The sequence below is a fragment of the Phacochoerus africanus genome, chromosome 13 (assembly GCF_016906955.1).
Source record: "Phacochoerus africanus isolate WHEZ1 chromosome 13, ROS_Pafr_v1, whole genome shotgun sequence".
Taxonomy (NCBI): Eukaryota; Metazoa; Chordata; class Mammalia; order Artiodactyla; family Suidae; genus Phacochoerus; species Phacochoerus africanus.
The window spans coordinates 8583519-8610949 of NC_062556.1; the positions used below are offsets into that span (position 1 = coordinate 8583519).

Genomic DNA, 27431 nt, shown 5'->3' on the forward strand with positions numbered 1-27431 from the left:
TTTGCTGGGTGTTCTTTCTCAGGAACTGAGAAAAGATAAAGGAACATCCATTCAAAAAAAGATTCTTCTGAATAAATGGTACCATGTGATGATCAGATCCCTGTCCTGCAGCTTACTCAACGTTTTCATCCAGCATTTTATTAAATGTCAGCTATTCGCTCGACGCATCGCTAGGCACTGGTGGTCCAAAATCTTGGACCAGATTTAGCCCTTCGAGAATTCACAAGCCTGTGAGAGAAAAACCACCTGAGCAATAATTATAAAACAACACGGTAATTTAGATTCCAGTAGAGAAAGTGATGGATGAACAAAACAAGTGATGACAGAGAAAATACACAGGGAGTCCTTTGAAAATAGATCAAGACTTAGTAAAAGGACCTCCAACTCTCAACAGTTGGTTCTGTCACTTCGGGAGGGCTTTAGGTGAATTTAGAAAGATGGGTAACCAGACACCAGAGGAGGTGGGAGATGTGTTTCTGGTGTTTCCTAAACTGCGGTAGTTAATGACAAAGGACAGCATGATCTTTAAAAACCTCATTTGGTGCCAGCAGCAGAGACAGAATCCTGCTGGGTGCACCATGGCCTCATCTAATACTCTGGGGGGTTTATATGTCTTATGGGGACAGGCAGAGAGTACACTTGCTCCAGCGCCTTCTAGTTGCCTTCAGTGTGGCATTGGCAGGCAGATTCTCTGGCCGTTGAAGTCTAGACTTGTTTGCTCCAAAAATATAAGGATTGGCTGCAGATACAAAATCCTCCTTTTTCTATCGTGTGAGCTGTTGGCTAAGGGAGACCTCACCAGTTCGCACTCGCGGCCAGTCTCAGGAGGCAGAGGTGGCTCTGGCTTTGCCGTCTGTTGATGGCAGAGCTGGCTGTTTTCTGGAACACTGCTGAATGCAGAGTGGGCTTCGTGTCTCTCTGTCCTGGAGCTGTCTTCTCTTGTCCTGTTAGCCTTAGTCACTGTCACCTGGCTCTGCTTGGGAGATCAGGGGCCTTGGGATGAGTGTGTCAGGTCACTTGGAAATGGGGCAAGTGTGGCTCTTTCTTATCTCTTTAAGAATGTAAATACTTAGGATCTGTTTTCCGTAATTTTCACTCTGTTTTGTAGTCTTTGTCTCTATCCTGTTAGATTATTACTGTTCTTTCTTCAAAAAAAAAAAAGAGGTTTTTTTTTTTTCTGCCAGCTTAATAATGTACTTTTATTATTTTAACCTTGCAGATATTAGGTATCCCAAATAATGTGGCTTCAACACAGTTTCTCATTTATTAGTCGGCACTCTATTTCTGCATTTCAGTATCGCGAAAAAGAGAGAGACTTTGGAAGTAGACTGACCTGGGTTTAAATCCCAACTTTGCCACTTAATTAACAATACTACTTTCAGCCTTGCTGCTCAAAATGTTGAAATGCAGAGTCTGCCCTGCCCCAATCTACCAAGCCAACCTCTGCAGCTTAACAAGATCCCCAGGTGACCCCCCACGCACACCGATGCTTCAGAAGCACGGCTCCTAGCACCTCTCAGTGTATTTAAGATGCTTTAGGAGTGAACTGATACTGAGATGGCCACGAGGACTTTCAAATAAGGCACCGAAGATTATCCTCTGATTGTAAAATCATAATTGACACATGAACCCCAAGAGATGGCCACCTACCAAGTCTGTAGGTTGCCTCCTGGGCCAAAAGGCAACAACTAATGTGGGTTCCCCTTCGGATTCAATGAAGAAAAAAAAAAATCAGCTAAGTCACCTTTAAAGAGCCTGTCCACCCGTTTCAACGGCAAATGATGAGAACTGTGGTTCTGTTGGCAAGGCTGGAATGTATCAGGCTCTCTTAGTGCTTTATAGCAAATGTCCAGGTTCTGTAATTCCCCTGATTCTGATTCCAGGCCGGAAGGTGTTTCTCTGGATTCCCCCAGAGGTCCATCTATGAGGGAGGAGCTTGGTGCTCTGGACTCTAGGACTGCTTGGGGAGCAGCAGAAGTGACATTTATTTAGTGCTGACCAGTAGAGTGGCCCCATGCTAAGGACACCCTGTGGACAGCAGACAACGGGTCCCTGTTTAGAGAAGATTTTCTATCAATTTCCCCCATTTAAATGTCCCTGGCATGAGGGACGGGCTAAAGAGAGCTGGGCTTCTGTGCTTTCAGAGCTGGAGCCTGGGTGGCCCTGTTGACTCCTCCACCTGACAAGCCCATGATTCATTTTTGTCCAATCAGAAGCAAAAACAAAAAGCAAAAATAACCTCACAGACTGCTTTATAATTTACCCAGCCCCTCTCACATATTCTCTCAGCGGCGGTACCCAACTTCCAACAAGCTCAAGAGAAGGTGTCATCATATCTTCTCTGTATGACATTTCATGGAAATGAGTCCCAGAGATGTGGGCCAATATTATAGGACTGAAGCCTGAAGCCACCAAAGCCAAAATCTGTATGTTCTGATGATGAAGCTGGTGCTTCTGACTCTGTAACATGCTTGCATTTTAAAAAACTAAGTTGGTGAGAATTTAGACGGCAGTTTTCAATAGGTAAAGGCTCTGAGATCATGTACCTGTTAAGATTAGATTTGACTGAAAATGGCACGTAAAATAACAGTGGCTTGAAAGAGAAAGTTGACTTCTCCCTGACATTCAAGAAGTACAAAGAAGAGCAGTCCTGGATCTTTGTATTTTTGTTTTCCTGCGTATGGCTTACATAACATCTGTATTCCAGGCAGCAGGAATGAGAAATGGAAAAAAAAAATTATATATAAAAAAAGCAAATAAACAAAACCCAGAACATCCTATACTGCACACAGCACTTCTGTTTAGGTCCAGTTGGCTAGAGCTTGATCACATGGCCACACGGACCTGGGAGAAAGATAGGACATTTCATGTGGGGCAACCATGTGTGCATCTAAAAATGAGGTATTTTATAACTAAAGAAGAGAAGAATGGATACTACCTGTCTCTACTAGGTATGATTTAGCCTGTTTTTGTCAAAATTCCCAGGAAAGAGTGCTATATACATACTGTACCTCTTTTTTTCCACTGTGGAAATCTCCTAGAATTTGTCAATTTTCCAGTTTGAATTTGAAAACATATATATTTAGTGGTTCAAACTTCCTGTTTCCTTAAGTTTTCTTTTCTTTTTCTTTTCTATTTCATTAACTCTTGGTTTAACAGCTCTTAATTTAACCGAATTACCATCTAACCTTGTATAGAATAGATCTAGAAAAGAACCCCTGCTGTTTCCTAAATGACAAGATGTCTCGGCGTTCCCGTTGTGGCTCAGTGATAGCGAACCCAGACTCGTATCCTTGAGGACACAAGTTTGATCCCTGGCCTCACTCAGTGAGTTAAGGATCTAGCATTGCCGTGAACTGTGGTGTAGGTCACAGACATGGCTCGGATCCCCTGTTGCTGTGGCTGTGTCATAGGCTGGCAGCTATAGGTCTGATTTGACCTCTAGCCTGGGAACTTCCATATGCCATGGGTGGGGCCCTAAAAAAGACCAAAAAAAAAAAAAAAGGTGTCTCAACAGGGTTAATTTTTTGAAACTCGTTATTAGTGGGAGGGAAAATCATACCTGTGACTGATTCATCTATTGAGGAGTTGGGGATTTGTGCCCTCACTCCCAGAATTTCACTTTTTATAAGTTTTATGAACGTGAACTTGACCCATTCTGACACAGCCCTTCCTCTGTGGCAGCCATGCGCCGAGCATTATGCCAGCTTGTGGAAATAACCACGAAGGAAGCCTCTTGCCTGCCCTGGAGAGGCCCCGCGTCCAGTGGGAGAGACAAAAAGAAAGATGTAATGAGATACATTGTAACCTCAGGCTAGTAAGGAAGCTCGCAGGGGAAGGAGCCAGCCTGGTCTAGACCCCAGGAGAGCAAGCTCTGCCCTCTGCTCGGGAGCCTGGGAGGGCTCCCAGGTCCTGCCAGTGAGAAAGTCATATAGTCATGAGAATTAATAAGGGCAGTTGAGATTTCTAACAGCATTTTGAAAATGTATACTGCCGTGAATTTATTCTAAATTGGCACTTAGAAATTAAATGAACATCCATCCTGGTATTAAAGTTGTTTATTTTAGCAAACATTTATTAAGAGTGTGTGTGTGTGTGTGTGTGTGTGTGTGTATGTGTGTGTGTGTACATACACGCAGAGCCCTGTGTGGGACGAAGAGATGTAAAGATACGGTCTGTGCATTCCAGGAAGGGATAAGATCATGCAAGAACTTGATGCCTGTGGGTGAGGCCTTAGCCTGCAGAATAGCATCAAAGAGCTCAAAGAGGAGACTTGATGTTGAACCCCAGGAACCGGTGCTCATGAATGGAGAGATCCTAATGGCTGGAGGCATTTTGGGAGTTGAGGCGGTTAGTTAAAGATTTGAGGCTCAAAGGGCCCGGTCTAAAATGGAGATCATGGGGCATTCACTGGTGGCTCAGCAGGTTAAGGATCCAGTGTTGTCACTGCTGTGGCTCTGGTCACTCCCGTGGCAGAGGTTCAATTCCTGAGCCAGGAACCTCAGGCTCAGCCCCCAAAAAAAGAATAATAATAATAAAAAAAAAAATGGAGGAGTTGCCCTTGTGGCTCCGCAGGTTAAGAACCCAGCTAGTACCCATGAGGATGAGGGTTCAATCCCTGGCCTCCATCAGTGGGTTAAGAATCCGGCATTGCCGTGGGCTGTGGTATAAGTCACAGACACGGATCAGATCCCATGTTGCTAGGGCTGTGGTGTAGGCCGGCAGCTGCAGCTCTCATTTGCCACCTAGCCTGGGAACTTCCTATGCCACAGGTGCAGCCCTAAAAAGAAAAAAAATAATAAAATAGAGACAGTGGGACTAGAAAGAAAGAATGATGGTAAGTGCATTATTTAAGAAGAATCAATATTGGTTGAGAGAAGGAGAAACGAAAGGTGACTAGTTTTCAATCATGATTTGGAAGCATTCCCATTGAGTCTAGGAAACATTAAGGGCCCGGAGCTTGCTGGGTCCTGTGCAAAGTGCTGGGGTTACAGAGCAGTGCGATGGTTTCTGCCCTCCAGGAATTCTCAATCCCAGGAAGAAGACGGATCCTAAGGAAATAACACTACCCTGTAAATACAGCGGAAGGTACCACTCAAGTGCTGTGCCAACTCAGGTAGGGCGCCATTAGGGATGCGAGACAGGTGGACAGGTGTGTCACAGGTAGTCAAGGCGCAGTGACAGTGTAAAGATATCTGTCATCCAGATGGACAGGATGGGCTGGGTCAAGCCAGGGAGGAAGAGCCGCAAGGATGAAGCCTTACATGGTGAGAAGGACAGAGTGCTGGGGAGGGCCCCGGGGTCCTGTTGGCAGGGTCCCGTGGAGCCTGTTGCTCCATGACCATGGGAGCTGGGTGAGAGTCTGGGCTGTTTTCTGTGGATTAGGGGTCCTTCGGAGGAATGCTGCGCTTGAGAGAGGTTCTTTTTTTTTTTTTTTTTTTTGCCATTTCTTGGGCCGCTCCTGCGGCATATGGAGGTTCCCAGGCTAGGGGTCGAATCAGACCTGTAGCTGCCAGCCTACGCCAGAGCCACAGCAACGCAGGATCTGAGCCGAGTCTGCAACCTACACCACAGCTCACGGCAACGCCAGATCGTTAACCCACTGAGCAAGGGCAGGGACCGAACCCGCAACCTCATGGTTCCTAGTCGGATTCGTTAACCACTGCACCACGACGGGAACTCCTGGGAGAGGTTCTAAGTCCATTTTTCATGTGCTCAATTTTTAGGGCAGGTGGAGTATCTCAGGAGAAGTAACTGGGGCTCGTTCATTTATGTAGTCACCTGACAAAGACTGAAAGATTAGGGTAGAGAAAGTGGGTGAAGCATATCACACAGGGAAGCAGAGTTCATCTAGGATCAGCAAGTGGCATCCGCAAAAGAATGCCCAGAATAAAAGGATGGCCCCCAAAGCAAGAGACGCCTAGGAAGATGCAGCTTCTCAGGGCAGGGGTGGCCCGAGGTGGCAGCCTATGTGGACACTTTCAGCAACCAGGACCTCACTGGAAGCTGGCTTTGGGAAAGCTGTTTGCTGCAGTGGTGTTCACTGATGCGTAGAATACCTCTTCGTATTGATAGATGAATGTTAAAACAGTTCAAGAGACTTCCTTCCACAGCGAAGTTACACTGGATGCTTGTGATTGGACACATTTATTAAGAAGCGTTATACCAGAGTTCCCACTGTGGCACAACGGGATCTGTGGCATCTCTGCAGCACCAGGATGCAGGTTTGATCCACAGTGGGTTAAAGGATCCAGCATTGCCACAGCTGCAGCATAGGTTGCAACTGCCGCTCAGATATGATCTCTGGCCTGGGATCTCCATATGCCCCGGGGAAGCCAAAAAGAGGCAGGGGTCGGGGGGTGGGGGGAAGGGTAGTGCATACCAGGGCACAGGCATGGTACCACTGATGGGTTCCCTACCTGTGACCTGTGCAGAGAGCCCCATTGAAGGGTGTGCTTTGTGTCATTTCATTTATTGTATGTTTATATCATCATTTTAACTCCCCATTTTAACTTCAAGTGACTTTATTCTGTTATCAGAGTTTACAAACATCCTTTCGAAACATAAAGGGCAAGGCGTTTTATTTTGAATTTTCGAATGAAACAATAGCTAACCTGTAACGAGCATGGACCTGGGCAGAGCATGATCAAATGCAGCTCAGATACCAAGTTAACCCATTTTAAAAGGTGAAAAACAGCCCTGCACAATCATCCACACTTGAGGAGGGGGTATGTAACCCTTCCCTGGTACAGGAGGTACTAGTGACAGTCACATGTGTGAAAATTCTGGCTGTAGAATAAAGTGATAACTGAATCCTTATTATTGCACATACCTTCCAGCTACAGGTGCTTCTTGCCGACTTTCTCTGCCCCTCGGCCTTTAGACCTTTGTTTATATCTAATGATGATATAAACATACAATAAATGAAATGACACAAACCATTGTACACTGCATGATATTCTTCTATTGGAGGTATTTCTTAAAACAGCGTCATAGAGTGAGTGGGAGTTGCTTTCTCGTTGCTTAGGAAAGTAGGATCACTCCCCAAAGGGGCTCAGGCTGAAACAACCAGTGTTAGAAGTCCGCCCTGCGTTGTCACAGGTGGATTGTCTTACTGGACTCGGGGGTTGCTGAAGTACCCACATGGGAGCTGGCGGAAGGTGCAGGGAAGTGACTGCAGCATCACAGACATGCGAGGAAGAAAGCAGTTCCGGGAGCACCTGGAACGGGTGTCGCGTGTCCAGGAGGCTTTGAGGGCAGTGATTGCAAAAGAGGCCCTTAGTGGCCTGTGGCTTTTTCCTTTCTGATCTTTGACATGAAAGCGTCAGTGCTCTGGCAGGGGCAGAAATCAGGTTTCAGGAATGCAGAAGAGGCGGGAAGAGGAAGCATCGCCACATGCGGCAGCCTGGCCGTCAGCGGGTCAGGGAGGGGAGAGCGGCGTCGGTTGCGGGCTGTGTGTATTTTACAGAACCTCATTCTGCCGAACGAAATATGAGAGCTTGTCACTGTGCCTTTCTGCATAGGATTGTGTCCATTCTTTTTTTTTCCCTCCCAATAAGGTAACTCATAACGTTATATGGGTTTCCTGCGTATGGGGTTAAGTTGTGACTTTTCTGTTCACTTGCCCCCAAAGTTTGGTCTCCATCCACCCCCATCCACCTGACCGCCTGTATCCTTTTTGCCCTCCCTGCTGCCTCTGCCCCCTCTCCCCCGCCGGTAACCACCCCTCTGTTCTTGGTGGCTATGTATTCGTGTTTGCTTGGTTGGGTTTGTTTAGTGTGTGTGTGTGTGTGTGTGTGTGTTCTTCAGTGAAATGTGGGCTCAGCATCTTACTCAGGATGGTCAAGGTTCCTGAGTGTCGGGCATGCAGAAGAGTCAGAATGTCTAATACTTGGTTTTTGCCAACTGATCAATTCTGGTTCCAGAATAGTCACTGTCTTGGTGAACTTTCCCATGGGCCTTAGAGTGAGCTGCACCTGCAGCAGCCTCAGGGGGTCCAGTGTTGCTGCCTTTCTCTTCTGGAGCTGCGGGAGGCCAGGCCTTGTTCAGGGGCCTCAACAGCAAACCCTTGGAAGGCACCTCGTTTACATCCGCTGGAGCCAGAAAAGTGTGGGAACATTAAGTTACGCATGTCCTCACAGAGGCCTTGTGCTTGGAGAAGGGAGACCTGGGTCTTGGGAGTTCCTGCTGTGGTGCAGTGGCTTAATGATCTGTTTGGTCTCTGTGGAGGCACTGGTTCGATCCCTGGCCCAGGACAGTGGGTTAAGGATCCTGGGTTGCTGCAGCTGGAACTGCAGTTGTTGCAGCTGGAACTTCCACATGCCACAGAGTGTGGCCAAAAAAAGAAAAAAAGAGAGATCGGTGGCTCTTTATTTTTTCACCCTCCAGTTGTCCTTGGTATGCACAGGTCATTGGTTCCAGGGCCTCCGACCTACCTGGACACCCAAATCAGCAGATGCTCAAATTCCCTTATATAAAAGGATAAGCATTTGCATGTAACCTACACACATCCTCCCATACGCTGTAAATCATCTCTGAACTACTTATAATACCTATTACAATGGAAATGATATGTAAATAGTTATAAATACAATGTAATACATGTAAATCATTGTCAGAGAGTGGCAAATTCGAGTTTCGCTTTGGGGAATTTATGAGATTTTTTTTTTTCCTGAATATTTTCGATCTGTGGTTGGTTGAATTTGCGGATACAGAGGGCTGACTGTATACCTACAAGCAACATTTATCAGCTCTGATAAATCACATCTGTCTCCAACTCCTGTCATTCGTTCTGTCGTTAACTTAGCCTGTGATCTTACCTACGTCAACATGGTTGCTGTCTGTGCTTCAGTTTCAATCTTTAGAAATGGAAGAGGGAGAAAAGCAGCAGACACTTTGGAAGGTCTGCTGTGTGCCCCACACTTTATAGTTTCTGCTTTCATCTCCACAAAAGCCCAGTGAGAGAAGTATTCTGAAGTCCCCATGTTACAGCTGAAAAGAGAGCATAAAGAAATGGCAGAACGGCCAAGGTCATGCAGCCGGTAAAGGACAGAGCTGTAATTTAAACCCCAGACCTCCCGAATATCCCAAGAACTAAGGAAGTTTTGAAAATGCGCCTTGTGAAGATCAGACATCAGATATGCTCTTCTGAGGACGTGAAGTTGCAGCTCTTTGCAGTTCATTGTGACCTAGCCTTTCCTGGTGTCATCTCTATAAATTCTGGATAATTTGCTCAAATACTCGAATGTAACTTCTTTGGGGGTTTTCTTCTGCACATATTATCTGCATATGTGCTTTTGTGACACCTTAGTTACTTCGTATATTAAAAATGCCATCTATACAAGAAACACATGGTAAAATAAATCTATTATAAATCTATAATAGGACTAAATTGGCTTTTTACCGTCTTGGGTAGTCATAATCTTCCTGCAAAGGAGACAGATGAAATTCTAGTGCTTCAACATGGAGTCTTATGCTACAGTTCAATGAAAATTTAAAATACATACATGAAAATTATAAGCAAATAAGAGTAAAAACAAATGAGCTGGCATTAGATTCGCATTAATGTTAGTCAGTGTTTCTTAAATTATTCTCCCGGGGAACAGTGAATTCCACGGATTGGCCCAAGATGTTTAAAAATGAAGATCTTTTCCTGATTTGCAAAAAAAATATATTTAACATACAGATTTTTATAATTTTTTATAATAAATCATCCTTAAGCCTTGCTGTCTATCGTCACTCATCAAAGACTATAATCTATCAATAGCATGAAATGTGTTCAAGTAAAAACAAGTTGCATTTGAACTGCTTTAATAGATTTGTATTTCGCAGTATGACATAGAAAGTACCCTGGCCCCCAGGTGCTTGGCTACCTGAACAAGTTTGAGAAATTAAACCGTCAGTGAAGTTACTTTAAAATTATTCATTAAAGGCACCACTCATGACAAGTCAGCCTTATTACTGTAAAATGTGGAGTGATTCCACTGAGGAATTATTCAAATATTTGTATATGAAGTTTCCTTCTTTGCATTCAGCAAGTATAATAAAATGCTTATGAAAAATTAATGACTTAGCTACAGCATAATGCACAGTCTCTTTTAGCCTATTTATATATAAAATGCCAAAGTAAACGTTAAGAAAACATTTGCAAAGTACATTTGGTAGCCCCCTCCTCAGCCCCCCCCACAAAGAAAACAGCAGCGTGAAATAGCTCTGTGATGCTGTGCGCTTCATCTCCTCACGCTGACAGTACCTAGCTCATCTATGATGGAAGAATATGATCATTTAAATGCAACAAGAACATCTTTGTCGATGGGCCTGCCCCTTCCAACAGCAGCACAGAGCTCGAATTCATCTCCCCATTGGCTCGGCTTCCCGTAGAATGAAGGGAGTTGAGTAACCAAGAAGCCAGCTAGACCTTCCTCCCTTCCTGCGCTTTGAGGGCCAGGTCTTTGCAAATTCCACCCTTCCTTCCTGAAAGCCTGGACTCGAAAGGGCAGTGACAGAGCGATGGAAAAAACACACACATCCACCCCCGGGCTGACCTTTCATCTCTTCTAAGATGGTCTCCGTGTGTTTGCCATGGAAAGTATGCCCAATAGATAGAATACCAAGAATGGCTTCAGGAGGACTTTTTAATGGGTAGAAACGGTTATGACAGCTGAGGTTTGAAAAACACTATTAATGTTCTCCTTGGAGAACGTGGGTCACCCCTAAGTGAAGTTGCTGGACGCTCTACCTGGAGAGGTTTAAGAATCGAGCACAGGTTTATAGCACCCTCGCGGGTCTGTTGTAAACGAAGGAGCTTGTAAATATCCCACACAGGTGTCTTTGAAACAAACTTTTACTTTAATTTAATTTGGCTGCTCCTACGGCACACAGAAGTTCCAGGGCCAGGGATTGAACTCGAGCCGCGGCAGCAACCTGAGCCACCGCAGTGACAACGCCAAATCCTTAACCCGATGAGCCACCAGATGGTTGTCCTATACCCAGCCCCAGCGTTGCCTGTTAACCTCTTACAGCGCCATGGTACCTTTGTTATAACTGAGGAACCAGCATTGCTACATGATTACGAACTAAACTCTAGTCTCTATTTGTATTTCGTTTGTTTTTCCCCAACACCTGTCTTCTGTGCCAGGATACCATCTAGGACGCCACATTACAATTCAATCATGGTGTCTCCTCAAGTCTCCTCCAGAATTCTTCAGGCATTTTTAAATTATTGAAATATAATAGGAGATGCTTTGGAATTTTAGTACATATTCAATAATCGAGAGAGAATTAACCCATGGTCAGGGGCTCTGAACTCTGATCCCTTTTCCCCTGTGGGAGGAACCCCCTTCATTGCCCAGTTCGAACTATTTTAGATGATGGTGACTTGAGGAAATAGCCTTTCTGGTGCAAGGGTAACCTTAGAGCGATCTAGTAAATTCCCCCTTGACACACCATCATTGGCTTTTCTCCAAAAATTTACTGCTATTATATCCCCAGGAGGGGCAGGAAGATTTGTTGTGGCTGTGGATGTTACAGCAAGGAGGAGAAGACTCTTAAAAAAAAAAAAAGGCATTTTTAAATTACAAAACCTGTAACAGTGGCTACTAGGCTTACAGGGTAGGGTGAATGCAATCGCCTGTTTATTTTTCAACTTATAGTAACACATAACTAAAGATCATGTACAATTTTGTATTAGGTACATATGACCATAATTATGAGAGCGTGAAATAAACTCCTAAGAAATAGAACCTGAGGGGTTCCCACTGTGGCGCAGCGGGATCGGCAGTGACTTGGGAGTGCCGGGGACACAGGGTCGTTCCTGGCCTGGCGCAGTGGGTTGGGGATCCAGGGTTACTGCAGCTGTGGCTTAGGTTACAGCTTGGATCTGATCCCTGGCCTGGGAACTCTGCAGGGTGGCCAAAAAAGAAAAAAGAAAGAAAGGAACAGAACCTGAGGAAGAAAGCCAGCATCGCTTTGTTCAGGCTCAGAGCCTGTTTGAAAGGTGACAGTGGAAAGTCCTGTTGACATGAAGCGCTTGAGCTTTCCTAAGTTCCCTGTTCTATAAAAGGAAGTTAAGCCGAGCCTGCTTAACTGCAGAAACCTTTTAAGTTAACTAAGGTTTTCCATTTCTTCTGCCACCTCCCCAGCTCAGGCCCTGTTCACTTCACATCTGGAAGTGTGGTACTAACCTCATTCGATTCAAGCATCTGTGTGTGGGGTGTGTGTGTGTGTGTGTGTGTGTGTGTGGTTTCTTAACCATCTCTGTTAGCAGACTCCTTTGGGCCAGCCTCCGCATCACTGCTAGATTAAACTTCCCTAACTGCCGTTTTTACGGGCTGAGTTTCCTGTGCAGAAATCTTTAGCGGGATCTTATTTTCTAGAGAAGAAAACTGACATTTTTCAGACTGGAATTAAGTACTTTTTATGATTTAGTTCCAACTTAAAATTTTCAACATTATTTCCCTCTGCTCTGGTCTACCGAAGTCCCTACACCCATCAGATATTTCTTCTTTCATTTCCTTCAAAATCTCTGTTAAATTAATCATATGATCATTATCAACAGTTATTTTGTGTCTTCATGACTGTGGGATTTCCTGCTTAGGCTCCCTGCTTGGTTTCTTTCTTGATCCTCATTTGAAATTTTCTACCCTTTCCTAAAAAAGCCCAGGCAAAATCCTACCTTCATTTCTCTTAAATTCCCATCCACCCTTTCCCTCTTATGATCTCTGCCCTGAGAACTCTCGGTTTTAATATGCACACTTGCATGTTGGGGTATTTCCTCCTTGTATGTTGGTCTTATTTTCTATATATTCATTACATAGGGTGTCTGTCAAATTGGGTTCATAATTAAATGATTTTTTCACTTTTTTTCACTTAACGTATCATGAACATTTTCATACCATTGAATATTTTTAAGTGTGATTTTTTTCTTTTTAACGTGTTATTGAATTTAACATAGACTGTTTTTTGCCATTCAAAAAAAGTGATTCAGTTATACCTATATGCACGGTCATTCTTTTTCAGATTCTCTTCTCATATAGATAGCACAGAATATTGGGTATAGTTCCCTGTGCTATATAGCAGGTCCCCATTGGCTAATCATTTTATATACCACGGTGTACATATGCCCATCCGGAACCCCCCATCAATCCCTCCCCCAACCTATTCTCTTTGGTAATCCTAAATTTGTTTTCAAAGTCTGGGAGTCTGTTTGTGTTCTACAGATAAGTTCATTTGTATCCTTTTTAAAGATTCCTCATATAAGTGATATTCTAGGATGTTTGTCTTTGATTTACTTCACTTAGCATAATAATCTCTAGGTGCATCCATATTGCTGCAAATGCCATTATTTCATTCCTTTTATGACTGAGTAATATTCCATGGTATATATGTACTGCATTTTTTTTTTTTATCCATTCCTCTGTCAGTGGACATTTAGGTTGCTTCCATGTCTTGGCTATTGTAAGTAGTGCTGGAGTGAACAATGGAGTGCATGTATCTTTTTGAATTATGGGTTTTTTTTTTTTCAGATATATGCCCAACAGTGGGATTGCTGGATCATATGGTAGTTCTATTTTTAGTTTGTTTGTTGGTTGGTTGGTTGGTTGGTCTTTTTATCTTTTTTAGGACCACACCCAAGGCATACGGAGGTTCCCAGGCTAGGGGTCTAAATTGGAGCTATAGCTGCCAGCTTACAGCAATGTCAGATCTGAGCCGCATCTGCAACCCACACCACAGCTCATGGCAACGCCGGATCCTTAACCCACTGAGCAAGGTCAGGGATCGAACCCACAACCTCATGGTTCCTAGTTGGATTCATTTCCACTTCACCATGACAGGAACTCTCTATTCTTAGTTTTCTGAGGCATCTCCACACTGTTTTTTATAGTAGCTGTACCAACTTACATTCCCACCAATAGTGCAGGAGGGTTCCCTTTTCTCCATACCCTCTCCAGCATTTGTTTGTAGACTTATTAATGATGGCTCTTCTGAGTGGTGTAAGGTGGTACCTCATTGTAGTTTGATTTGCATTTTTCTAATAATTAGCAATGTTGAACATCTTTTCATGTGTTTTTTGGCCATCTGTATGTCTTCTTCATCTGTAGAATTGTCTGTTTAGCTTTTCTGCCCATTTTTGATTGGTTTGTTTGGGTTTTTTTGATATTGAGCTGCGTGAGTTGTTTGTATATTCTGGAGAGTAATGCTTTGTTAGTCACTTCATTTGCAAATATTTTCTCTTATTTTGTGGGTTGTCTTCTCATTTTGTTTATGGATTCCTTTGCTGTGCAGAAACTTAAGTTTAATTAGGTCCCACTTTTTAATTTTTGTTTTTATTGTCATTACTCTAGGAGGTGGACCCGAGAAGCTGTTGCTGTGGTTTATGTCAGAGAGGCTTCTGCCTATGCTTTCCTCTAAGAGTTTTGTAGCATCCAGTCTTAAATTTTAGGTCTTTAATCCATTTTGAGTTTATTTTTGTGTATGGTGTTAGAGCGTGTTCTAATTTCATTCTTTTATATGTAGCCGTCCAGTTTTCCCAGCACTGCTTACTGAAGAGCTTGCGTTTGCTCTGTTGGATATTGTCTTCTTTGTCATAGATTAGTTGACCATAGGTGTGTGGGTTTATCTCTGGGCTATCATTGAAATGTGATTTTTAATGGTTTCAAAGATAATGTACATCAAATTTTACGTTATATTAAGGCATTTACACATAAGGAACATGTGTTTCCATTTTTTTTTTTGCTATAATAAGTAATGCTGTCCTGAATATTCTTACTCATCTCTAATTATATACTGGAGATAAATTCTTAAGAGTGGGCTTATTAAGTATGATTTTTATTAAATTCTTGATATGTATTTCCAAATTACCTTGCAGATGTTAAGCCAGTTTTTTTCTCCTCTCTGTAGTGTATGAACATGTCCGTTTTATCATTGTCTCATCAGTACTGGCTGTTATGTTCTGCCTATACTATTTGTTAATTAAGTAATTAAATCCTATCTCATTCTAGTTTTACACACTCTGGCTATAAGACCTTTATCAGAGAGGTGTTTTGCAAATATTTTTTCCCAGTCTGTGGCCTATTTTTCATCACTTAACAGTATCTTTCCAAAAACATAAGCTTTCAATTTTTTACTTTTTAATTTTTTTACTTTTCAAAAGTGCTATTTAAATATAGTTGATTTACAATGTTGTATTAATTGCTGTTGTACATAAGCTTTCAATTCTGATGATTTTCACTTTCATGGACTTTGCTTTTAGTTTGATACCTAAGAAATCCTTGCCTATCCCAAAGTCACAAGACTTTTCCCCTGTGTGTTCTTCAGAAATTTTATACTTAGGTCTTTGATCCATTTTGAGTTACCTTTTGTGTATAGTATGAGATATGGATTGAAGTTCATTTTTTGATGATGAAGATCAGGAGTCTTTTCAGAGAAGGAAATTAGAATAATTCATCTATCAAAGGCATGTTTCTTGTTTCAAGAAGAGGGGCGATGTTTGACTTTAATGTAATACAGGGTAAATTTTTGCTATTGATTCGTGTCTCGAGTCTAATTTGGGACATACCTCCAATCAGTGTATGAATGATTACTGGCAGAAAACCATAAATTATGTTGCCACTTAGGTTATTTGAAGGATAGATTTGCTTATTTCACCTAAGCAATTAATGTAATTGTATTAAGTAATGTGTTTTTTTATAGAACAAGCATATTTGAGGACCCAAGACGTACAAGGCACGGTACTTGTTGGATGGTGTGGGAAAACAGTGTCTTTGTGGTCCATGAATAACCTGTATGCAATGACCACCTGATTTCTAGAATGAAAGGGAGTCGAAGTAATTAGCTTTCTTAAACCACAAAGTTATGATTGTATTAGGAACATCTGTCAACGGTAAGAAACTTGGAGCTGTGGTGTAGGTTGCAGACACGGCTCGGATCCTGCGTTGCTGTGGCTCTGGCATAGGCTGGCAGCTACAGCTCCGATTCGACCCCTAGCCTGGGAACCTCCATATGCCGCAGGAGCGGCCCAAGAAATGGCAAAAAGACAAAAAAAAAAAAAGAAATTTGGGCTCTTGAGAATATACTAACACAGATTATTAAGGAGAGGATGGTGAAAAATGAGAAAATTTTGTCGTGACTGTGGTTTGGAGTGATTTGTGGAATACGTTTCTCCGTCGTTGGCAGTGCCACCAAAGCTTCTTAATCGCCTGCTTTTCTCTGCAGGTCATCAGTTCAATGAGCTCCCTTTCTGAGTACTGCCTGCCTTCCATTCTGCGGACCTTATTTGACTGGTACAAAAGGCAAAACGGCATTGAGGATGAATCCCATGAGTACCGACCAAGAACAAGCAACAAAACCAAAAGGTACATGTCTTTTATGGAAGGATGAAGAGGATTATGCTTGCTTGCTTGCTTGCATTTTTCTTAAGAAACCAATCAAAGTGGGAGTTCCCAAGCCTCTGGGTCGCCCTGACTCCTCACACATGCGCGGGTAGCTGCAACCCCCCTCCCCCTTCCCCTCCCCACTCCACCCCATTCAGCAGGTAGCTCCACCTTTGGAATTTAGTTGCTGCCAGCTGTCACAGGTTGAAAATTCTTGCATGGCCTTAATTTGACAATGGTGGGGGCCAGGGGTCAAGGACCCCTTGCCTGCTTCTTTTGGGGCCGCTCTCCTCCAGTCCACGCCTAACGGCAGAAGGCCTGCCACAGGCCCTGCACTGAGGTGGGGGTCCACGGTCCTACCCTCAAGGGCCCAGGACACTGTGGCGGCAAGGACGCTGGACCGAGCAATAGAAGTAGTCCCAGAGCTGCCACTTACTAGCCACGTGATGTGGGCAACTCCCCACCTCTTGTACCTCATCCTCTTTGGGAGCAAAACAGGGAAGTCAGATCACCCCATCCCTGACTTCCCCCCTGCTGAGAATTTTGTTTGTTTCGTTGTCACCCTTCTTTTGTGGATTTGAAAAGTGGAACTTGCTACTTTTCAGCAGCCATAAAACTTAAGGTTCTCATTCTGTCCAATGAGTGTCCATTCCCCTGGAATTTTAGCTAAATACATGTAATTTCATATATTTGAAATTGGCCTATTATAGCAAGGTAGCAAATGCAGAAAAGTTTAATACATTTCCTTTTTTTAAAAAGAAATTATTAAAATGAATACATTGGAATTTAATGTATGAAAAAATAAAATGAGATTATTATTATTATTATTATTTTTGTCTTTTTGCCTTTTCTAGAGCCGCTCCCGAAGCATATGGATGTTCCCAGGCTAGGGGTCCAATTGGAGCTGTAGCCACCGGCCTACACCAGAGCCACAGCAACGCCAGATCCGAGCCATGTCTGAGACCTACACCACAGCTCACAGCAATGCCGGATCCTTAACCCACTGAGCAAGGCCAGGGATCGAACCCGCAACCTCATGGTTCCTAGTCGGATTTGTTAACCACTGCACCAGGACGGGAACTCCAAATGAGATTATTTTAAAAGCAGATTTCTCCACATGAATTGATTATATTTTTCATGTTTTTAAACCAATACACTGAAATTAATCACTCAGAAAATCAGATATTAAGGGCTACTTGTGAGTGCTTTGTCCCTCTTCTTTTTCTTGAGACCTCTGATACTTCTTAAAAATACATCAACTTCTCTTGAAATTGAATACCTGTCATTTGACAAAATTATATTTCATCTGAACTTGTAATTCGTTTTGTAATATGCCTGAGTTATGTAAGATTCAGTCATTTACTTATCATTTTGTTTGGGGGAGAGATTTATAACTTTTTCATATTGAACAATTTTTTTTAGTTGAAGGAGGATAGCAAGAGGGTAAAAGTTGAGATATAATTCATCGTACCATAAAATGCATCCTTTTAAACTGTGCAGCTTGATGTATTTAGCCTAGTCACAGCATCTTGTGGCCTTCACCACTCATTCAAGCACATTTTTATCACCACTAAAAGAAACCCCATCTCAATCAGCTGCCGCTCATAAATACTTTTTTAATGTATCACATTTAAAGGCAGAGTTTCAATTCCACGGGTGAAAATTGTTCAGACTGTGTGATTAATAAATTAATAGCATCATTTTAGTATTTTCCCCTTGTTACATGTTAGCTTATGAATAGATACTGAAATTTTCTGGGGGTAGGGAGGGGAGCAGTTTTAGCGAGTTGCATTAATTGAGTTTGAGTTTTGTTCCTCTGTCTTGTCAGATTTAGTTACTGAAACTAGAGTTTTCATGAATTGATTTCTTTATGGATTGCAAATAGTAAGTTTTTAGATGGCATTACTGCTTATTTCCAGGAGATCAGAGCAATTCCCAAGATCAAATACAGAATCAGGGCAGTGAAACTCAACTCAGTTGTATTTTAGTTAGCACTGGGAGGTTTAAAATAAGAGAGAGAGAGAATGTGTGTTGGGGAAAAAGCCAAAAGAATTAGAATCTCTAAATGCAGTGTGGCCAATAATGGGAGTTTCTGTTACTAGAAATAAGAAAAGAGGAACTTTTAGGGAGAAGCACAAGCAACCGAAAACAGTCAAATGTGATGGATGTGCATTTGGGTTATGATTGCTAAGATTAGTATAATCTCAACATTTGGAGTACCACAGAAGTTTGTCAGATGCCTCTGGCTCCTGGCAGTTAGACCTCAAACCAGCCATAAAGTTGAATTCATTATTGGAAACGTATATGTCTTACTGTTATTTGAAAGCAAAAATGGGCTGACAAAATAGAATCAGGAGTTAAAAATTTGGGGGCTCCTTTCTCAAGTTCCTCCTGCCCCTTTGGAAGATCCCTTCCTAGCCCTTTTTCTCTCTACTGCACCTGGCCAGCTTTGAAGGTTTTCCTTCCCTTTGGTCTTCAGACGTCGCTTCCCTTCTCCATGATGTAACCTCTGGGTCAGACGTGTGGACGCCATGTGTTTCCCTCCCCCCCCGGCCCCCCATCTGGCAGCAGCACTTTCTAGTTTTGGCAGGTCTTGAAGGGCTCCAGATGGATGCTTTGGTCCATTGCTCTTCCTCCTGGCAGGACAGTGTGTAAATGATCCTGAATGAATGAGTTCCCGCCCAGTCCGTACAGTTCCCCTGGCAAGGTAAAGCTGCAGCTTCCCTCGTGGACCTGCTCTGTCACCCCCCAGGCTTAACTGGACTTGCTCAAGGCCACGGAGCTCTTCCAAAGTCTGTGCTTTCTTCTCATTCCCTCTTGACCAAGAGAAAAACATTCCATATTTCAAATAGTCTTGATTTATTTTGAACCTATCTGCCTGACACCTCCAAATCCTGTCATTCTTTCTCCTTGGTTTTATTTAGTGTAAAGTATTGACAAGTTGTGTGTTTGGGAAACTACACTGAATACATGTTTTATTTGACTGAATACTCAAGGGAATCTGACTAGAATTGGAGTTAGTAGGTCCATTTTGCAGAGGGAGAAATTACTGCTAAGAAAAGGCATACGTTTACCTTCTGCACCAAAACCCATGCTCTTCGCCACTATTCTGTGCTAAGGCACTTGGCAGTCGCTTCATTTGTTCGGTTCCAAAGTAGCCCTCAGTCAGTAGGTTAGACAAGCAGAATGGGGCGGGGGGTGCAGTATGATCTCACATTTCTGTCCTTCTGAGGGTGCTAATTCTGCTCCCTAGCTTTCCAGTGAGTTTGCATGACCCCGCTTTGCCCCTCCTCCCTCTCCTTCCACCTGCGTTTTCATCTCTCCCTCTCCCGTCAGCCCTCCGCGTCATCTTTCTTCCCCTCAGACATCTCAAGTGGCATGCCATCGGGGGGCAAGGGACAGGCGGGTCAAAAGGAAAAGTTGTGCTGATCCTTGCTCCGCCTACTGTAGCCCTGCTCCCTTTGGTGATCCTATCATTTCTTTCCATTGTGTCGCTCTTTGTACGAGATCCTTTCCGTGTCTGCCGCGAACACGGTGGCCCTGGGTGGTGTTGGTTACAAAAGACAGGATTCTCAGGTTGAAAGGTATCTTGGAAAACTCCACAAGATGAAATTGGAGACTCAGGAGTGGCTGCTCAAGTTGACATGGCTGAAAATTTAAAACGGGAGGTCGAGTATTCTGCTGCAGCATTTGTCCACGGCACCACACTGATTCCAGGAATAACTTGAGTATGTGTTTCCCCCTGCAGTTTAGTCATAACAAAAGTGGTTGGCAGTCCATTGGGGATGGATCCTAGATTTTTGGTGAATGATGTCACTCTGAGTATGTTTTCAGTGTGCATTTCATGTGAATATTTTAAATTTTACAGTGATGAACAGCAGCGGGATTATTTAATGGAAAGACGCGACCTTGCCATTGATTTCATTTTTTCTTTAGTATTAATAGAAGTTTTGAAACAGGTAAGTCATTAATTTAATGTTACCTCTAGATAAGATTTATTTCTCTAAAAACTACTTACAATTTTAAGGTCAAAGTTTACCATTCGTGATTCAGATAGGAGCTCATATAAATTATATTTATTGATTGCTAAAAGCCATATATAGCCATTGAAAGTACTCTTACTGATTTAACCTTTAATATTCCCTTCCAAGTCAAGAGCCATCTTTTTTCTTTCTTTCCAGATTCCACTTCATCCTGTAATAGACAGTTTAATACATGATGTTATCAACTTGGCTTTCAAGCACTTTAAATACAAAGAAGGGTAAAGTAATTTCTCATCTTTGAGTTTGAAAAACTAAATCAAGTTTGCTCTTTGCAGATGACCTGAGATCCCTAACTTTTTGAATTGTATCTTATTTAGGTACCTTGGTCCTAACACTGGCAATATGCACATTGTCGCCGACCTGTATGCAGAAGTCATCGGAGTGTTGGCACAAGCTAAGTAAGTGAACCTCAGAATCTTTTGCCATAGGAACATGAGTGCCTCTGCTATGCCAGCCCAGCCTGTTCTCAGGAAGGGGGATGGTATGAGCTTGCAGGAAATGAGGGTTCTTTTTGCTACATGTGCCCAGTCTCTGAACCTCACTGAAAGCTCCCCAAAGCAAGTACCAAGCCTTTGTCTAATGTTTCTGTTACTTTTGTTCCCTTGGCACTTGGGCCAGATCCTATCAAGTGTCCATGAGTTTCAGGCTATTGCATCAAAGAAAGAAATGGACTCACCCAAGTACCTTTCTTCCCACCCAATTTCCCAAAGAACTCTAACAGTTTTAAAAGTTTTGTTTTCAATAGTCCATGACTGGGTGATTACGATACAGCATCTGTGAGTGGGAAAATTCCATCTAGAATGTCTCTTTACTATAGACCTTACTTAATGCAGCTAAGCTAAAAATGTCCCAGGCTCTGTCATGGAAACAAGTTGGAAAATTCTCATTGCTAAATTTATCTGGCCCCATAACACTACTTAGCAGGCTACTTAGACTATTAGAAATAATAGACTTCTTCCAAAAGTGATGTCACACCCTATCACCCATCTTCATCTTACTCAACCCTGAGGCAGATCGGGCAAGATCCTGAATGCCTAGGTTAGGCAAAGTGAGCAGAAAGGCCAGCTTGGCGCAGCGGTGATGCCCTGCTCCTTGTGAAATGCAGTCCTCAGATTTTTATCTTCAAGAGATGGAAATTTCCTGACTTAGCAGCATGGAAATACTCAATTTATCAAAAACAGCTTTTTATTAAAAATACTTACTCCGTAAACCTTTCCTAGCCCAAACACAGACAAGAACTCAGGAAACAGACCCAGAAAAACTTCTTGAGGTGACTTATTTAATCTAACTTCATTTATTTGTTTATCTTGGCTATTTCTTTTTTCTAACACGTAAAACATCAGTGTTAGCTGTAAGAGAGGGAGATACAGTGGGAAATATCTAACTCAAAAATGGACAGCAAAAGAGGAAAGAAAAAGTGGCCAAATCAGGCTTAAGAACTAAAGAATAGGAAGTTCCTGCTGTGGTTCAGCCAGTTAATGATCCCATTTGTCTCTGTGGAGGTGCTGGTTTGATCCCCGGGCCTGGCCCAGTGGATTAAGGATCCAGCCTTGCTGCAGGTGTGGTCTAAGTCACAGCTCCAGCTCACATTCTATCCCTGACAACAAGAACTTCCATATGCTATGGATGTGGCCCAAAAGAGGAATTAAAAAAAAAAAAAAGAACTAAGCAATACAGTTATCTGGACCATTTTGCATGAGAATATATTGAACTTTTATTATAGCCCATTGAAATAATTGTGGTTCATGAGTTATCAAGAAAAAAAAAAGAGTTTAATGCATTTTGGAGAGATTTCCATTACAATTGAATAATAAAAGTATTGGCTTTTTGAAGGGATAAGCTGCAGTTATCTGGCAAATTAACTCATGGGTACCTACCTCATTCCTAGAAAAGATCAGAAAAATGTGTTGTTAATATGTCTTTGGCTGACTTGCCAAACCCTGAAAATCTCATCATATTCCTCTGTAATTATCTCGGCATAACTCTATGATACATTCACTTGGAAAGTTTAATATGCCGGAAATGACTCCTTGGGTTTTTCTTAATTTTTGTGAATTATGCTTAACAAAATCAGATGCTTATAGGTGGACTTTCCTTTCAGCTGCATTGATTTTCAATGGGTTGAGACTGACTTGAGAAACAATGTCATAACCTAAGCAACATTATAAGGTTGTAGGAATTTCCATATTAGGTCAGATTTATGATCTACCAAGCCAATATTTTCCTGCCAACAGTGGCTTTTTAAATTTTCATGATGTCAGTATTTATCTCAATTCTGCAGTGGTAGGCTATAATAAATGCCTCGATAGGGACAATGATCCAGTACTTTCTAGTCACAAGAAAATGCCTTGGCCAATGGTTTCTTGCAGTATTTGCAGCAATATATAGTAATCACCAGGATATATTCTCAACCAGTCAATATAGAGTTAACCCTTTGATAGAGGTACAATTGTAAACTGGTGTCATTTACAAATTATCACATCACATTTTGGTCATAAGTCTATCAGGACCATTATTGTTGCCTTGGAAAATGACTGCTTCCTTTGTTCTCAGGGGGACAAAAAGGATGTATGCTTATCTGGTATATGTTGGTTATTTATTTTTTTTTTAATTTGAGTAATGTAACAGTTCTAATTTTAGATTTTATATCTAGATCCCAATGGTAATTTGTATGAATTATTTTCTTCATTATTCTTCATTTATTCTTTATTTGTTATTATTTATTTATTTATTTATACTCTTCTTTACTCTGCATTTATTCTTCAGCTGTTAATATTTAGTTTGATCTTTAAGATTGAGGAGAATCAGTATTTTTAAAAAATTTTATTTTGTGGATGTACCCACGGCATATGGAAATTCCCCGGCCAGGGAATGAATCAGAGCCACAGCTGCAACCTACACCATAGCTGCAGCAACACCAGATCCTTACCGCACTGCATCGGGCCAGAGATCAAACCTGTATCTCTGAAGTGACTGGAGCTGCTGCAGTTGGATTCTTAATCCCCTGTGCCATGGTGGGAGCTCCGAGAATCACTGTTTTCAATCTTACTGGTGATAATATACTTAATTCCTATCGTCAAGGGGCCAAAGAATGTGTATTTCTCTTGAGTTTTCAGTTGGTGCTTAGGCTGCTGATCAGGGGACCACACTTTGAGAACCACTGGTTCAGACATCACTGAGCATAGAGACAAAGTGTTAGGGACACTAGAGCCAGACCTGTGGAGTAAAATTCTGGCTCTGTCACTTATTAGCTGTGTGACTTTATCACGTTATGACATCTCTGCCTCTAGTTCCTCTTCTGTAAAGAGGGTTTGATAGGAGTTCTCCTGTGGTGCAGTGGGTTAAGAATCTGGCATTGTCCTGCGGCAGCTTAGATCATTCTTGTGGCGCAGTTTTGATCCCTGGTCTGGGAACTTCCACATGACGTGGTCATTGCCAAAAAACAAGATGAGGGTATGAGAAGTGGATCCTGCTGGAGTTGTTGGGAGGATTGAGTTGCGGTATGTCCGGTTGACTGCACTTGGCTGCATATTGTAAGAGCTGCATGTCTACAGCTGCTGTCATCATCATCACCATCAATTTTCTGTCTAGAAGTAGAAAAGAAGGATGATGCTGGCATTAGGGATTTCTCTTTTCTGCTCCATAGACTTCCTAAAAATCTTTTGTCAACTGTAGGCTACAAACCAAAAGAAAAATCCATAAGTTATTTAGAAACTACAGTTTTAACAACTTGTTACCAAGTGAATACCACGTGGCCTCTTCTACTCCAGCCCAGAAGGAGAAAATGGCCCGCTCAGGGGAAGCCCCTTACAACCCAGCTTGCCAGTCATGCCCTGTGGTGAAACCATACACTGTATGCTCACTGCCTCTTTTATATGTCCTAAAATTTCTACTCTGAGAAAGTAGAGTCAAGAGGTGTCATTCCCAACTTGGGAGAGGCTATTAGTTGGCCTTTCATTTTCATAATTGGAATTACCCTCTCCAACCATGCTTTGCTTCTAATTGATCCGTTTCACTGATGTGCAACTCTCAGGAAACAAAATGCAATGAGTCTTAGAAGGCTTTCCTTATTTTTGCTTCTTTTAACTAAGAGTCAAACCAGCCTTCCTTATTTTTGCTTTTTTTAACTGAGTCAAACCAGCCTTCCTTATTTTTGCTTTTTTTAACTAAGAGTCAAACCAGCCTTCCTTATTTTTGCTTTTTTAACTAAGAGTCAAACCAGCCTTCCTTATTTTTGCTTTTTTTAACTAAGAGTCAAACCAGCCATCTCAAGAATAGTTGGGATAACTTGTTTCTGTAGGTTCCTTTATCCTTCATCACTTTGATAACCTGCTACTTTCCACCCTCTAGGATCTCCTCTTTTTTCAAACTTCTTATGATAGTATTATTGTTGTAAGTAATATTATTAATTATTAATATTCTTTTATTTGAAGACAATGCAAACACCATACGTTCCTTGGTGACTGTGTCTTTATTGTTAAATACCATACGTGCAATTGAGTGTTTATTCATCTTTAGAGACAATTTGAATTTTCCCATTACTAGTTTTTCCTTCCACCTAAAAATATTTTTTTCTACAGTTATTAACTGAAATCTATAAAAGAAACAACAGCAGTGCACATTGGAAATGGATGTAGAAATATTCCTTGGCCTTTTTCGCCTTCACTATCAGGAATACCTGGCTTTTTGTTCGTTATCTGTTCACAGTTGGCTATGTCAGGCCCTTGGGGGAAATCGCTAAGGCTGAGGACATGGAGCTTTATTCGTCAAGCTCAGTTTAAGAGCTAGGCCATTCTGAGAGGGTCTGAATAACCTTGGATCTTCTCCCTAGCCTGAAAGAGATGTTGAATATCTGGAATAAAAGAAGAACGAAGATTGGACTCGTTCACCAAATCCCCAATATCAAACCCTCAAGTACAAAATGACAGCCATTGTATTTGAGCTGGAGCCCCCCCCCCACCTCCCTTTACTGTGCCCTGTCACTCCTAGATGCTGGAGGCTGGCATTATAGCCACTTTCCTACCCATTTTTTGATAAATCACTCGGGTTCTCTTCTTAGATTTCCTGCTGTCAAGAAGAAATTTATGGCAGAGCTCAAAGAATTGCGGCACAAAGAGCAGAGCCCATATGTTGTTCAAAGCATCATCAGCTTGATAATGGGGATGAAATTCTTCCGAATTAAGATGTATCCGGTGGAGGATTTTGAAGCCTCTCTTCAGTTTATGCAGGTAATGTTTTGGGCAGGAGAACTAAGGGGCTGCCTGCTTGAGCATCTCCCTTCCTCAGGGTGACAGACCAGGGTATGAAAACCCATTCAGTGGAGTTCTTGTGGCTCAGTGGTTAATAAACCCAACTAGCATCCATGAGGATGCAGGGTTTGGTCCCTGGCCTCCCTCAGTGGGTTAAGGATCCAGCAGGGTTGCTTCAAGCGTTGACGTAGGTCACAGATGTGGCTCGGATCCTACGTTGCTGTGCCTCTGGCGTAGGCCGGTGGATACAGCTCTGATTGGACCCCTAGCCTGGGAACCTCCATATGCCATGGGTCTGGCCCTAGAAAGACAAAAAAAGACAAAAGAAAAGAAAACCCATTCACACACCAACAGGGGAAAAAAGTTCTACTCTTTTTCCTCAATAACTCATAAAGCACTTTGTAACCAAGTAAGAGAGTTTCAGGCTCAAAATTTTTAAACTCACATCATCTTGGGAGTAGGTTGTACAATGGAATCTTATTGGTTGACTTTTTTCTTTTTTTCATCCATTGGCTGCATGTTGTTCTGTCAATAAAATATAACCCATTTTTTACTTAAGATTGATAGCATTGAGTTGGCTATGTTAACATTGATAGGCATCAGAACTTTAGTGAAATCTTTTTAATTCACCCTATAAAAAAATCTATTTTTAAAAAAATTAACCAAACTCTACAGATTTAAGAACCTGTGGCACAGTGTTCACCAGTATGTACTAAAAAAAGAATTGTTGTTAACAAGGATTTTGCAGAATACACAGATCCTATCAGATTTGGTTCAGCAGTTAACAAACCCAGGTAGTATCCATTGAGGATGCAGGTTCAATCCCTGGCCTCGCTCAGAGGGTTAAGGATCCTGCGTTGCCGTGAGCTGTGGTGTAGGTCACAGACACGCCTTGGATCCCATGTGGCTGTGGCTGTGGTGTAGGCTAGCGGCTACAGCTTGGATTGGACTCCTAGCCTGGAAACCTCCATATGCCGCAGGTGCAGCCCTACAAAGACAAAATAAATAAATAAATAAATAAATAAGATTTTGTAAAACTTTAGTATCTGGAGGGGCTTTTTTTTTTCATAATGCTGCAGTGAATTAGATTTAGTGAGGCTCTTAATAAACAGCTTAGATACAAGGGTTATGAATGCAAGTGGTACCACCTCATACCTACCAGGATGGCTGTAATTAAAGACTACTGTATAGCGGAGATTGACGGAATATTGTAAATCAACTATATTAAAACTTTTAAACAAAAACAAAAAAATTAAAAAATGAAAAGGGAGACCACAGCAAGTTGTCTGCTGGTGAGGATGGAGAGAAATTGGCGCCCCCATACCCTGCTGGTGGGAAGGTAAAATAGCACAGCCACTTTGGAAAACAGTTCGGCAGTTCCTCACCTGCTTAAATCTGCAATTGCTATATAATGCACTAATTCCAATTCTTAGGTACACATCCAAGAGAAAGGAAAATATATATGTCCGCACAAAAACCTGAATGCAAATGTTCATATCCGCATTATTCGTAATAGCAAATGACCAGGCTAGGCAGATCCAATAGAGGCAGAAAGTCGATGAGTTGTGTCAAGCTGGAGGAGGCAGGTGTGGACAGGGGTGTGGGGATGACTGCTAACAGGTGCAGTGTTTCAAGAACAATGAAAAGGTTTTAAATTTGATTATTGTGGAAGAATTGTGAACTTACTAAAAAATACTGAGGTATACACTTTAAATGGGTGAATTGCATGGTATGTGAACTCCATCCCAATAAAGCTGTTTAAAACACAA

At 42.2% G+C, this 27431-nt stretch overlaps 1 protein-coding gene across 7 annotated transcripts in view; it reads left to right on the forward strand.

Moving 5' to 3' along the window:
- The window catches only part of FRY (FRY microtubule binding protein), a 425213-nt gene that overhangs the window by 246008 nt on the left and 151774 nt on the right, over positions 1–27431 (forward strand). For all 7 annotated transcript variants that reach the window (XM_047755896.1, XM_047755892.1, XM_047755890.1 and 4 more), the window contains 5 exons: positions 16213–16352; positions 20239–20329; positions 20552–20631; positions 20731–20811; positions 25473–25641. In XM_047755896.1, the coding sequence (XP_047611852.1) occupies positions 16213–16352; positions 20239–20329; positions 20552–20631; positions 20731–20811; positions 25473–25641 (561 nt within the window). The remainder of the gene's footprint in view (positions 1–16212; positions 16353–20238; positions 20330–20551; positions 20632–20730; positions 20812–25472; positions 25642–27431) is intronic.